The sequence below is a fragment of the Enhydra lutris genome, unplaced genomic scaffold (assembly GCF_002288905.1).
Source record: "Enhydra lutris kenyoni isolate GAN:26980312 unplaced genomic scaffold, ASM228890v2 scaffoldscaffold28, whole genome shotgun sequence".
Taxonomy (NCBI): Eukaryota; Metazoa; Chordata; class Mammalia; order Carnivora; family Mustelidae; genus Enhydra; species Enhydra lutris.
The window spans coordinates 24,717,701-24,732,133 of NW_019154112.1; the positions used below are offsets into that span (position 1 = coordinate 24,717,701).

Genomic DNA, 14,433 nt, shown 5'->3' on the forward strand with positions numbered 1-14,433 from the left:
TACCTGCTAGAATATGCCTTGCCTTTTTATTTTACTTTTTAAAAGATTTTATTTATTTATTTGACAGACAGAGATCACAAGTAGGCAGAGAGGCAGGTGGCGGGGAGGGGGTGGGGGGCAGGTAGCAGGCTCCCTGCTGAACAGAGAGCCTGAGGCGGGGCTCGATTCCAGGACCCTGGGATCATGACCTGAGCCCAAAGCAGAGGCTTTAACCCAATGAGCCACCCAGGTGCCCTGCCCTGCCTTTTTAAAGGAATGTGTAATTTTCCCCTGATCCTACTGGAGACAAAAAAAAAAAAAAAGCTACTGTTAATTTAGAAATATCTGTGTATCCCTAGAATACATTACCAGACATATAGTATATACTCAATAAAACTTTGTTGACTTAAATGGAACAGAGAAAAATTAACTTTCTGTAGGTCATTTAAAATTATGTTAGAGCATTCAAAGGCTCTACTTGCTAATTCATTTCTGCTAAAAAAAAGTCCTCAGTCAGCATGGCCAAGATAATGGTCAATTATATGTTTTATGAAAATGATTACTTATTAAGCATAAGTAGGATTTAAAGCATGGGATTAAAATAGAATTTGTTCAGGGAATCTATGAAGCTACCTGTGGATATAATTCTGAGTCTCTTACTGATGTCATTAATTTCTTTGGTTTTGTTTTCCCATTTATAAAACAGAGCTAAAGATAGTGCTCTCATTTAATACCAAGGACCCTCTAAGGATGACATATCTCCCTCTTAAATTGTGGTTCATATCGCATGACTGGAAAGTAGAACATGTGGTGCATGACAAGAGTCGTTAGCCATTTGGGGAGGACATAAAAGATCATGGCAGCAATTATTTGTAATTTGGCTCATCTCTGTAGTAAGTTAAGAATTTTGCTGTAATTTGAGGACAAGGGGGGGTGGAAGAAAAGGAAGACTTGGTCCTTTTTCCGTCATCCCCTTTTAGGGTCCCTCTCTGATTCCCCTTCAGGAAGTGGAATAGAAAAAAAAAAAAAAACTACATTCGTCAGTAACTCTGGGGTAACCACAACTAAGTAAGGAGGTCAATCGAAATAAGGACAGTGATTGGTATAAAACCGACAGGTACTCTCATTGACACAGCACAGGCATATACAGGGTGTCACACACACAGGAAGAATTTACTACACAAAGCAGGCAACCAGAGCAAAATGATGATGACCTTCCTGCGCAACATGGCCATGGTGAGTAAAAATAATTCTTTCTTTTGCAGCTGTCATCCCTAGGATTTCGGGAGAGCAGATTCCTCGGGAATTAGGCCTGATTGGTGTCTTTATTGGGGACATTTCTTAAGGACAGAACTGACTTTAATTTTGACCCCTGTTTGGTGGAGAAAAAGAACAAATAACTAGAAGTTATAATGGGGTGCAAAACATAGGTCTTCACAGGGTGGCTTTTGCATGGGTAGTTGGTAGCTCACTCACGTCTGGTGGCAGAGACAGTTGGACATGATCTCCTCTGCGGCCACCATGATAGACTTAGATTGGTCTGAAACTCTTAGCTCATCATGGGGACTTCCAGCCTTTTAGGATAGTATATATGTATTTTCGCCGAGGAAAGTAGGGTTCCAAAAACTTTAATGATTCCCTTAAGACTACAAGTAGACAGAATGCCCAGGATGAAGGAAGTGAAACCCCTTAGTACTGAACTTTGGATAGCTCCCAGAGGAGGGAAAGTTGCTATGTCTCAGAGAGCTGATGAATTTTGCTTTGTCTCATTCCTCATGGAGGAAGAGATAGAGATGTTAGTATGATGGAAATCTACTTCTTCTGGGTTTAGAATCTCGCCCGGCATTAGGTAAAGACTGGGAAGAATATAACGTAGAGGAGCCTTGAAAACAGGGCTTGGGGGACGCCTGGGTGGCTCAGTTGGTTAAGCAGCTGCCTTCGGCTCAGGTCATGATCCCAGCATCCTGGGATCAAGTCCCACATCGGGCTCCTTTCTCGGCAGGGAGCCTGCTTCTCCCTCTGCCTCTGCCTGCCACTCTGTCTGCCTGTGCTTGCTCTCTCTCTCTCTCTCTGACAAATAAATTAAAAAAAAAAAACAAAATCTTAAAAAAAAAAAAAAGAGAAAACAGGGCTTGGGAAATTATATGCCATATTTTGGGCTTAAATAGTCCTCTTTTTCCCCTCCATTTACAAGTCCTATAACTTAAAAGAGCTTGGATTTCATAAAAGGTCATGGCATATGGTGATGATAGCACTATGTTATATTTATGTATTGTTGTAGAGAATATCAGAAACGCAGCAAAGTGCAATAGTTAGGGAACACAGGCTTTGGTGTCAGACAGACCTGGCTCCTCTACTTAGTAATGTGGGATTTGGAATAAATTACTTAGCTGCTCTGTGCACAATTATTCCCTTAACTATATAGGGGAATAATAATGGCATTTTCCTCAGAGGTTTTCTTGGGAGATTAATTGATATCATTGAAAATGACTAAATCTGATATGTACTCTGAACTGGCTTAGTTTTTAGTAAATTGTTCATTTTAATATATTAACCAACAAGGATAGAGAAAACATGCAATGTATTAAATATTAATATTAATAATATTATTTTTTCCTCTGAAATTCTTGTCAACCCAGGGAAGTAGATTGGGACTACTTTCTCCATCATACAGATGAAAAACAGCTCAATTAGGGCAAGTGATTTAACATCACTGTGTACTGTCCATAAGAACTGGGATGTGAATCTAGGTTTACCAACATCCATAGTTCAGAGGCAAGATTCCTGAATTTGAAGCCATTGGTCTAAAAGAATCTGTAGGATAGCTTTTTTAATGGCTTAACCAAAGCCATTTCTGTTTCTGGTTTATTTGAGGTACTCTGTTGGGCCATCTGCAAGAAACATGACAGTGCAAGGGCATTAGAATAGGATTAGACGGTGAGAGATGCACGCCGGTTGGACATATTCAGTAAGTAGTTGAGGCAAATTCCTACAGGCCTAGAAACTGGCCAGACTCTGCAGCACATTCCTACCCAGGGGTGAGCACACAGGACAGAGAAGTTCAGGAGACAAATACTCAGATGGTCTCAGGTGAGCTTGCAGTAGAGTCGGGCTGTCAATGTCCTGATAGTGCCCACCTTCACTGGTGTGTTCTCTTGCCTCTGTTTCCTGTTGTACAGATTAGGAGTGATACCTATTTATCTGCCTCATAGGTGACCTATAGGAATTCACATCTATAAGATGCTCTGAACCTTTCAGAGAAGAAGTGCTGTGTATGTCATTCTTAAGAATCAGCAAGAGCCATATCAAAGCCTCTGGCGCATAACCACTAAAAGCTACAGTTTCGGATCAAAAGCTTTGTGGAGAAAACTAGAGTGATTTGCAGGCATCATCTGATTTCCTGATAAAGAGCTCTGTGACCTCCAACGTTTATGCAATTCTGACACAGCTGCCACATTGCTTACAATGCGTGGCTCTTCCTGAGGGATAAAGCTAGGATTAAACACCATGAGTGGCTCTATCTTGATAATAATAATGGACTTCAATAGCAACCGAACTGACACCTAGGTTTGAGTCCCCCAGCTGATACCAACAGGCTAGTGAATCCAACCACGCTGTTTGTTGCTTACCAGGCATGACTCTCACCGGTCTCATTGGGATAATTAATGCTAGCTCTACATACCTGGTGAGAGAGTTGTGAGAATCCAGTATTCAAAGATGTGAAGGTGTGTTCTATCACACTCTAAGAACATAAGAAAATATAGTGATTTGTTAGACGTATGGAAATGATTGCTGAATCATATCACCCAAAGATACAGTGACTTTAAAGCTTTGATAATGAAAGCTAGAGGTGACTCAGTGTATTTGATCCTGAAGAGAAAAGAGGAAACACACAGAAGGAATTTCCTTAAGAAACCAAAGGAAGTGATTGGAAGGCTTGGGAAGCTAAGAATCCTCTGGTCTAAGTAGGTATCTTTCAAATTTTTGAATTTATTTCTTAGCGCTTTGTCCCAACAGAAGATGCTTCAGGGCAAATTCCACATCTTTCCTATCCATTGTACATCATCAGACAAGGTCGACCTACTAGCCCTCTGTGCTGAATCCTTACACGTGTTGGCAGTGCTTTTCCTCCCTTATGTGGATGATATCATTTAATCTTTACATTTTCTGGTGGAGAAAATTGAATTTCAGCTAGTCAGAGTCCTGACTGAGTTATGGACTCAGGACATCTGACTTTAGAGCATGTGTCCTGAGTTATCACATACAGAGTCAAGAAAGAATTGAATGAATGAATGATTGTAGCAGATGAAAATAGACAAGTGCCCATTATCTGAAAGCAAATCAGCTTACTTCAGGCTTATCAGAGTCAATCTTGCTTTCGACTTCTTTTTAGTATCAGCTACCTTTGTACAGGAAATTGACACCGTGACCTTTCTGCATACTCTTGTCATTTTTTACCTCTAACATCTGCAAAGTATAAAAAGGAGGTCCTCTAAACAGAGATGTCTAATCATCCCCCCGCCTTAATCCGTGGAAGGTGTGAGCCTGAATAACACTGAACCCAGAGAATGAAAGCAACTCAGCTTCAGCCCTTATTTATTCTGCATTATGTTGAGAGATGGTGATGGTCCTTGTCCATCCCCAGTAAGTGTGGGTGGTGATGGTGGGGTGAGCAGAACGTGGTTGCAACAAAGGGGAGCTGGAGAGATTTGTAGCTCTTCTTTTAGCTAGGTCTTCACAGAGCGCTCTCTTTCCTTGTGCATTCCTGTAACACCAATAGACCGATGTTTCAATGTAAGGCTAAAGAATATATGTTTTAGAGCTAAAGACAAGTAGTTTCTGTATGCTCTGTTGTTGTGCATCATGAATGGCCCTGCTTCTTTCAGGGAGTGTGGATAATCGGGACTTTGCTGCAGCTGGTTTTGTGCAGTGTTTTTCTTAATGTTTTGAATTTAACTGTATTGTTTTGTTCATTCATTCACTCACCTGCTCTTCCATTCATCCAGAAAGTATTTGTGGAATACAGGTTCTGTGGTATGTTCTCCTGCAGGAACTTATAATCCAATGGGTGCCTGTCTGACCTGGACAAAAGTAGTACATTTCCAGACAATAAAGACATGGTACTTGAATGCTGTGGCATTCAATGCTAAATGGCAAGTACTTTATGATTTAAGGAAAATGAACATATTTCTAAATGAATGACTTTAGAGAGACAGTTCCTGAAGAAGACCACCTTAGGGTGAGGCATTGAGGGAAGGGTAGGATTTGGATAGGTAGAGGTGGGACTGTGTATTCTAGGTGGAGGGATGGCTGGGAGGAAGGATTTTGTGGAGAATTCATGAAATATGAGTTTGGAAATAAAAACAAAAACTATCGGGCACCTGGGTGGCTCAGTGGGTTAAGCCTCTGCCTTTAGCTCAGGTCATGATCCCAGGGTTCTGGGATTGAGTCCCACATTGGGTTCTTTGCTCAGTGGAGACCCTGCTTCCTCCTCTCTCTCTGCCTGCCTCTCTGCCTACTTGTGATTTCTCTCGCTGTGTGTCAAATAAATAAAATCTTTAAAAAAACAACAACTATCATTTATTAACCCTTTATTAGATAAATTTATAGGTGATTTATATGGAATATTACATTTAATCTTGTGAATATTATTATAAAGCAATTATTATAATCCAGTTGGAAAGAAGAGAAACCAGAGGTTCAGTGATGAGGCCAGGTCGAGATTTAAACCCAGTCCCAGATCCTGATACCTGCCTGTTCAACTGTTGAAGAGCTCTCAGACTGTGGGAGGCTCAATCACCAGGCTAATGAGTTTACTACTCAGTTTGGCACCCTGATATCTTCATGTGTGACTGTTCCCATTTTCAGGTGAGGACCTGAGGTTCAGAAAGAAGCTGTGGGCCCATAAACACTGGGGATCCTGAGTTCAGATAAAGCATGGGGTGCCTCTTGCCAGCAAATGACACCTGAGTCCCTAACCAACTCCACCTTCTCTATTTTCCAGGTCAAGTCCCTGCTCCTGGTGATGTTGGGGCTCACCTTCCTGAGGGAGGTCGCAGCTTGGAAAAACCCCAAAGCAGGGGATGCCGCCCTGTGCCCTCCTCTGGAGGATAACAGTGTGAGGGTTGACATCCGCATCCTCAGGCAAAACCGGGGTATTTCCATCTCAAATTTCCAGAACCGCTCCATCTCGCCCTGGGACTACAAGTAAGTGTAAATGAGACTGATCTTCACATTCTTTTGAAAAATATGTTAATTTATTCTTATGTAGAAAATTTAGAAAATATAGAAAAAACGTAAAAGCCCTAATATTTACTCTTTTTTAAAAAGATTTTATTTATTTATTTCACAGACAGAGATCACAAGTAGGCAGAGAAGCAGGCAGAGAGAGAGGAGGAAGCAGACTCCCTGCTGAGCAGAGAGCCCGATGCGGGGCTCGATCCCAGGACCCTGAGATCATTACCTGAGCTGAAAGGCAAAGGCTTTAACCCACTGAGCCACCCAGGCGCCCCAATATTTACTCTTAAAAACAGAAATCCCACTTTGCTCAGGAGCTGACATTTTTTCCTGCTGTTGTGGGGCTAGGTCCTCCCTATGTGGTCCGAGGTCCTGCTATTTTCTTTCCAGCTTCTCATCGGCACTCTGCCCTTTCCTGCCTCATAAAGCCCTATGCTGGAATTGACAAACATTCTGTGTTGGAAGAGAGGGCTCTTTAAGGCAGCCCACATAATGATCCCTGCATGGGGATAAGTGGGAACCAGAAATGTCAGTATGGAGTGATTCACTCAGATTAGACATCAGTCTTCAAGGAATGGGGATGAGGGTAGAATGGACAAGAAAGGACAGTTTGGGAAAGGGAAAGCAAGATAGGGATGGGGTGTTCAGTGTACCCTCCCATGATACTGTCTGATGTGTCAGATCTGGGAATACCAAGCACTCATCTATAAGCTCCAAATAGATGTACGAAAACAGATTCCGGGGGCACCTGGGTGGCTCAGTGGGTTAAAGCCTCTGCCTTTGGCTTGGGTCATGGTCCCAGGGTCCTGGGATCAAGCCCCGCATTGGGCTCTCTGCTCAGTGGAGAGCCTGCTTCCTCCTCTCTCTCTGCCTGCCTCTCTGCCTGCTTGTGATCTCTGTCAAATGGATAAGTAAAATCTTAAAAAAAAAAAAAAGAAAGAAAGAAAACAGATTCCAGGGACAATTAGAAGTGCTTTTGGGGCTGCCTGCATGGATTCCTACAGGAAGGGAGTGGGTGTAGTGGCAAATTGGCTGGCATGACTTTACTGCCTTTGAGCCTAGCAGAGGGGACTATGAAGGGAGAAACTGAGAGAATGTGCTGGACTCACAGATGTCTGGGGCTTCGGTTTTCTTTCCAAGCAGCAGGCTTTGTAGATTTCATATTAGATATTTATATTTACTAGTGATCCATATATCTAGGCAAAGGATGAATAATAATTATAATAATGACAACAGTGTAATGAAAAATGAAAGGTCTGACATTTATTGAATGCCAGGACTGAGCGTTTCATGTGCATTTGTATCATTGAGTATCCTCAAAAATCCGAAGAAACAGACCTGTGAGAATTCCCATTTTAGAGTGGAGGAGACAGGCTTAGGCAGTTAATCACCTGCCAGCGGGTGGTGGATGGATCCAGGCCATCTGGCTGCAGTCCTGGACTGCTCCTTCGGAAATGCCTCCCTGCAGGTGAGCACCCAGCACCGCGGGGCGCTCACATTTGCCCATTTCCTTCTCCCTTGTCTCACCATCTGCTTTTGTCCTCCCCCCTTCCCCCCGCAGCATCACCCAGGACCCCCACCGGTTCCCCTCGGAGATTGCGGAGGCCCAGTGCCGGTACTCGGGCTGCATCAATGCCGAGGGGCAGGAAGACAGCTCCCTGAATTCAGTTCCCATCCAGCAGGAGTTCCTGGTCCTGCGGAGGGAGCCCCGGGGCTGCTCTCGCTCCTTCCGGCTGGAGAAAGTGCTGGTGACGGTGGGCTGCACCTGCGTCACCCCCATCGTGCGCTCTCTGAGCGCCTGAACGGCCGCCGGCTGAAGCAGCCCTGAAATGCTAGTCCTTACCCAGCGCTCTGCAGCAAGTCCTCTGTGGTCCCAATCCTCTCCACTTCATCGGCCTCTAGATAAGACCTGCGCGGAGTTCTCAAAGCTCTGTCTTACATGTAGTGTCAACTTTCTGGGGGCGCTTCCGAATCATAATCAGGTCCTGAGCTGTTCCGCGGTCCCAACCCCTTGCAAACGGATGCAGGAGAAGGAAGGCGCGGCTTGTTTGTGCGTCATAGCCCTGCCCTCACTGTGACGGGGTGCCGTTCCCCAGAGAATTCTGTTGGTAAATTCTGTTCTGTGGGGATGAAAATGCAGAAAACGTAACCACAATATGCGTGTGTGGGAGGGGCTGTGCGGGGCGGGGTGGCGTGGGAGGGATGGGGTAAGGATCTAGCACACATATTTATTAAGATTTGCTACATAGAGAGGCTGGCTTCATGCTCCTATTTGTAAGGAAACTGTCCATCTATTTATGATATTATATAAAATTTTAGGAGAAAAAGTAATATATCAAGTATTAATATAATAAAGTATTAATGACTGAAAAACGCTTCAGGTGTTTGTTTCCAGTCTTGGCTTGTACTCACAGCGCTTGGGGCCCTCAAGATTTTGAAATTCTAAATACTTGTCATTTGTTTTTCATAATTTCTCATCAGTTCCTCATTAGAGGACTACTGTGTCATTTTATTATTGTTATTTTTATCATTACTGTGTGTGTACGTGTGGATCTTGGGGACTTCTTTCCTCAGTTTTACTGACATAATTTGGCAAATAATATTACGTAAATTTATAATGTACAACATGATGACTGCCTCTCTCTCTATAGTGAAGTGATTTCCACAATAAGGTAGTTAACTCTTCCATCACCTCACATTGTTACCTGTGTGTGTGTGTGTGTGTGTGTGTGTGTGTGTGTGTGTGTATAGCGAGAACATTTAAGGTCTACTTTCAGCAAATTTCAAGAATACAATTTAGTACTGATAATTATAGTCACCATGCTACACATTAAATTCCCAGGACTTATTCATCTTATAAATAAGTTTGTACCCTTTGACTAACCCCCCCCCCCATTTCTCTGCCCCCAACCCTCAGTGTCTGGTAACTACTATCCTATGCTCTGTTTCTATGAGATAGTTATTTTATTATTAATGGTGCTTGGGGGTTACATGGAGAATTAAGGGAAATGGTGTAAACAGAACTCAGTTTCTCTGGTAACTCTTTACTGCTCCATGCTCCTGGCTGCATTATATTACGAAGTGAACATTTATTGGCCACTGTGCTTGTCACCAGAGATACAGAGACAAGTAAGAAATGCATATGGAAGGACCACAGTGTTGCGACTGGCCATCCACAGAGTCCCTAGTCATTGGGGCCATGCAATCCCTTTCCATCTGCCTCATTCTGACTTCTGGGAACTTTAGGGTCACTGGTTGTCTTTCATCAATATCTTATGCCTCTTGGGGGCACAGGAGCTTCCAGAATCTGGTCTTCATGCCACTCTGGAGAAAACTCAGAGGTTCTCTTGTCCCTCACTTGCTTCTATATGGCACAGCACATTTTCCCCTTAATGCTACCTTTGGCTCTGCATTGCCAGTACTTTCCAGGTCCGAGGGAGGAAGTGGGACATAAATCCTCACTCGCCCCTGAAACTTGTTGTGAGGATAGGCAGGGGGCTGAAGCCTGACACACATTTTTAACTCTAGTGTGGGTAACCTTTTTCTAGTCTAGGTGAAAGGGGGAATGGAGGAACTGGGTAGGCTGACTTCATCTCTTGGCTACAGAACTCTTTTGCTTATGGTATACATACTGATATTTAAATGTTCAGGCTCTTGAAATCTAGAAAACATTTTTTTTAAAAGATTTTATTTATTTATTTGACAGACAGAGATCACAAGTAGGCAGAGAGGCAGGCAGAGAAAGGAGGAAGCAGGCTCCCTGCTGAGAGGAGAGCCTGATGCGGGGGCTCAATCCCAGGACCCTGAGATCATGACCTGAGCCGAAGACAGAGGCCTAACCCACTGAGCCACCCAGGCACCCCTAGAAAACATTTTCTGTTGTAGCTATCAGCTTCGTAAGTTTGGTATGAATCTCACAAGTCCATTTTGGTGCTCAGATTTGTGCAATGAATTCTTTCTCTGTTGATGTCACCAGTAATCGCCCTATCCTGAGGATAGATAGTACATTAAAAAAAGCCTCTGTGTCAGTGGTAGGAGAAGTATAAAGAGGAAGGAAATTGTAGAGGGAAAAATTACACCTCCAAGGGTATCGAGACATTACCTTGTCACACATGTACAGATGTCATCTCAAAACAATGTGCTAAATACTATGATCATGGTATGAAATGTTAAGAAGTCACAGAGAATGATCGCTATCTAGGAGATTTCAGAAAGGAAAAGACTTATGCTGAGATGAACATGAGTTGGTCTAGTGGAAAATGGGAGAAGGGCTTCCATACCACAGGGAACAGTGTAAGCAAACACAGAGGCACAAAAAACCCTGGCATGTTACGGGAACAGCAAGTATTTCCACGTGCCTGGGATAGTGTGGACATGGTGGGGAACACGTGATAAATATTTCTTGAAAGAATGATTGAATGAATGATCGTGGCAGTAGGCAAAGAACAGTAGGCAAATAACCCACTTATGAATGTTTTTGGGTGCTGTATTGCAGATATGATAAGAGCAGAGCTGTACCTTACCATTTTGGCAGTAGGGAATGAAAGGGATCAGAAAGCTGAGGCCAGTTAGAAGACCAGAGAGGTGAGTTTCTCTCCTGTGGTGGGTTCACATTGTTAGAGCTGGATGGGCCCCTGCTGATCACCTGGTGGAACTTTCACATTTGTAGATGAGGCCCGGAGGAATTAGGTGACTTGCTCAAGGTCACCTGAAGTAGTTAGTGGCAGAAAGGGGCTCAATGACTCCAAGTTCATGACTCTTCATGTTGGGTTTGCAGCACTCGATAATGTTTCCAGTAGATCCCAGAATCACTCATTTCTCTGTGCAGCCTAGGACCAGGGACAGAAGTATCTGTAAGTCCCATACCTCCAACTACGTTGCACATGGTGCCCCCTGGGGTCTGGGGCCTGAATTACAGCATGCTCTGAGGCCTGGCTGTTATTCCGGAAATTGCACATTGTCTCCAGCTCACAAGGTGGCACACAGCACCCATGGGTAAATGGCTCCCTTAAGGGGGAGTCTGTCTTTGGCTGGCACTGGAGACACTGCTGAGGTGGAATGAGCAGCCTGTCTTCTTCATTGCTGAGCCTGGCTTCTTGGGACTAGAGGTCCTTTGTTTTGAATGCAGAGGAAAGAGTCCATGTTGAGTTGTCCAGATGTGCTGCATTGCCATCAGAATGTGTAGAGAGACAAACTTCTCTTTCCACTGGAACTTGAAAGCATAGTCTTTTGATATCCAGTTCTTATATATGATAGTTTGGCTGAGGGGAAATACATATTCTCTCTCTCTGTCTTTCCTTTCCTCTCCTTCTCTCCCTCCCCTACTCCCACATCCAGATAAAAATCACCTATGGTTTTAATGCTCCCTGGGAGAAATTTCACTTGTAATTTACAGTGAGAAAAATGGTTACAAAATTGGTTTTCTTTTTCTTTCTTTCTTTTTTCCTTTCTAATAGAAGAAGTGGTAGAAAAAATGCATTTAATACTTACATAGCTTTTGGCTTTGAATCCTGGTTCCACCATTTTTTAGTTATATGAATTTAGGCAACTTAGTCCTTCTGAGACTCAGCTTCTTCATATGTTAAATGGGGAATAATACCTATTTTATTTATTTATTTATTTATTTTTAAAAGATTTTATTTATTTATTTGACAGACAGAGATCACAAGTAGGCAGAGAAGCAGGCAGAGAGAGAGGAGGAAGCAGGCTCCTCGCTGTGCAGAGAGCCCAATGTGGGGCTCGATCCCAGGACTCTGAGATCATGACCTGAGCCGAAGGCAGAGGCTTTAACCCACTGAGCCACCCAGGTGCCCCATAATATCTATTTTAAAGAGTAGAGTGTAAAGTAATTGAAATAAAGAAAGAACATTAAAGACTTAATACAGTACCCAGAAAATGATAGGTACATAGTACCTGGTAGTCCTTATCCCAGGAAGTACAGAATTTATGTTTCCTGTTTGCTTGGCCCTGAGAAACTCACAACCAACTTCTCTGCTTAAATACCACAGCTATATTATTCCTCATGGTTATTAAGTTTACGCTCTCCATTTAATCTCTATATACACACATATGTAATTTAAGGTGGTTTAAACAAAAGATCTATACATTGTTAATATTATTATATAATATATATAATATTTTGTTCAATCCACATTAAATTAATTTGACAGGAATAGAGGGAGCTATAGATTTGAGACATTAGAAAAAAAATTCCCCATTAACCCCAAGTGTTCATTGTAGTCTACTCTCCTGATATAAATTGGAAGAAAAGCATTTTTTGGTTCAATGAGTTCCAGGAGTTGTACATGTTCAGCTGGATTTCTCTCAGGAAGTCAAGGAGGTCAAGAATTAAGTCAGGAAGTCAAGAATTAAGAATGATTTCATTTCTTTCATATGTCACTGGAAGTTCTCAGGATTAATCTTGATTTACAAAAAACATTGGAGACCCATTGCTCATTCTCTTTCCAGAAATATATATCTATTTACTAGTACCAGATGCATGACTGTGGTCTTATGATTTTATAATAGGGACTATGTGAAGTGTTTAAAAACTGTGATGTACTGGGGTGCCTGGGTGGCTCAGTGGGTTAAATATTGGATTCTTGATTTCTGACTCATGATCTCGTGGTTCTGAGTTCAAGGCCTGCATGGGGCTCCATGCTGGTCAGGGAGCCTGTTTAAGAGTCTCTCTCTCTCTCTGTCTGGAGGGGAGGAGCAAGATGGTGGAGGAGCAGGAGATCTAATTTCGTCTGGTCCCAGGAGTTCATCTAGATAGTTATCAAACTATTCTGAACACTTACAAACTCAACAGGAGATCAAAGAGAAGAAGAGCAGCAATTCTAGGAACAGAAAAGCAACCGCTTTCTGGAAGGTAGGATGTGTGGAGAAGTGAATCTGAGGATATATATGGGAAGAGAGACCTCAGCAGGGAGGGGCTGACTCCTGGTAAGTGGTGGAGCAGCTGAGCACAAAATCAGAACTTCTAGAAGTCTGCTCCATTGAGGGACGTCACTCCAGAGGCTAAGCGGGGGGTGGAGCCCTCGTGGGGACTGTATGGTCTCAGGACCCACAGGGTCACAGAAAGGCCAGGGGTGTCTGAGTGTGGCAGAGTTCCCAGGTATTGGATCGGGGAAGCCAGCTGCAGAGACAGAGCCAAGGAGTGAGCTCTCAGGTCGAGGTTACCTTAAACTGTGATCCAAAGCATAGTCAGACCACTGCTCATTGAGCAGGGACCTTACAAGCAGCGGATCCAGGGACACCCTCTCCTTCCTTCCATGGGAGGAGTGGCATGGGAGCATGCTGCAGGAATCTGCTGGGTTTGGAGACTCCAAACAGGGCTGTGCACCAGAGACAGAAATACTTGGTCTCAGGCTGGGTGAGCTCGGAGCGTGGCTGGAGACCAGGGAAACAGGAGAGATTGACTGCTTTTCTCTGAGGGCACACTGAGGAGTGGGTGTGAGCTCTCAGCTCCTCCAGGGTGGAGATTGGGAAGCCGCCATTTTCATTATCCTCCTCCAGAGCTCTACAGAAAGCGTTCAGGGAACAAAAGCTCCCAAGAGTGAACTCTAGATTTCTTAGCCCAGCCCCTGGCAAGTGTGGCACAATTCTGCCTCAGGCAAAGACATTTGAGAATCACTGCAACTTGTCCCTCCCCCAGAAGATCAGCAAGAACATCCAGCCAAGACCCAGTTTACTGATCAATGAGAACTGCAAAACACCTGTGCTAGGAGAATATAGCACACAGAAGTCATGGCTTTCCTCCCATGATTCTTTAGTCCTTCAAAGTTAAATTTTTTAAAATTTTCATTATTTTTTTCTTCTTCTTTTTTTTTTTGAAATTTTCCTCTTTCCTATTTTAACCAACATATCTTCTCAATACCTTTTAAAAAATCTTTTTTTAATTTTCATTTTTATAGTCATATTCTATCCTTTCATTGTACTTAACCTTATTTTTTGTATACATAGAAGTTTTTCTTTCTTTAAAATTTTGGGATGCAGTTTCTTCTTTTTTTTAAAAGATTTTATTTTCTTGAGAGAGTGAGTGAGAGAGAGCATGAGAGGGGAGAGGTTCAGGGGGAGAAGCAGACTCCCCCTGAGCAGGGAGTCTGATGTGGGACTCGATCCCAGGACTCCAGGATCATGACCTGAGCTGAAGGTAGTCACTTAATCAACTGAGCCACCCAGGTGTCTGGGATGCAGTTTCTTCTAACAGAACAA

The 14,433-nt window shown here is 43.2% G+C and overlaps 1 protein-coding gene across 1 annotated transcript; it reads left to right on the forward strand.

Moving 5' to 3' along the window:
- Positions 1-1,182: 1,182 nt before the first annotated feature.
- On the forward strand, positions 1,183-8,018 carry LOC111152499 (interleukin 17F). Its single transcript, XM_022510971.1, has 3 exons — positions 1,183-1,215; positions 5,984-6,186; positions 7,778-8,018. Exons 1-3 carry the CDS (start codon positions 1,183-1,185, stop codon positions 8,016-8,018), a joined length of 477 nt encoding a protein of 158 aa, XP_022366679.1.
- Positions 8,019-14,433: the final 6,415 nt, after the last annotated feature.

Bases quoted from the DNA above. Each gene is read 5' to 3' on its own strand.
- LOC111152499 (XM_022510971.1), top strand. From the start codon at position 1,183: ATGATGATGACCTTCCTGCGCAACATGGCCATG. The intron at 1,216-5,983 runs GTGAGTAAAAAT...TCTATTTTCCAG, and splicing joins TCCTGCGCAACATGGCCATG to GTCAAGTCCCTGCTCCTGGT. The intron at 6,187-7,777 runs GTAAGTGTAAAT...TTCCCCCCGCAG, and splicing joins ATCTCGCCCTGGGACTACAA to CATCACCCAGGACCCCCACC.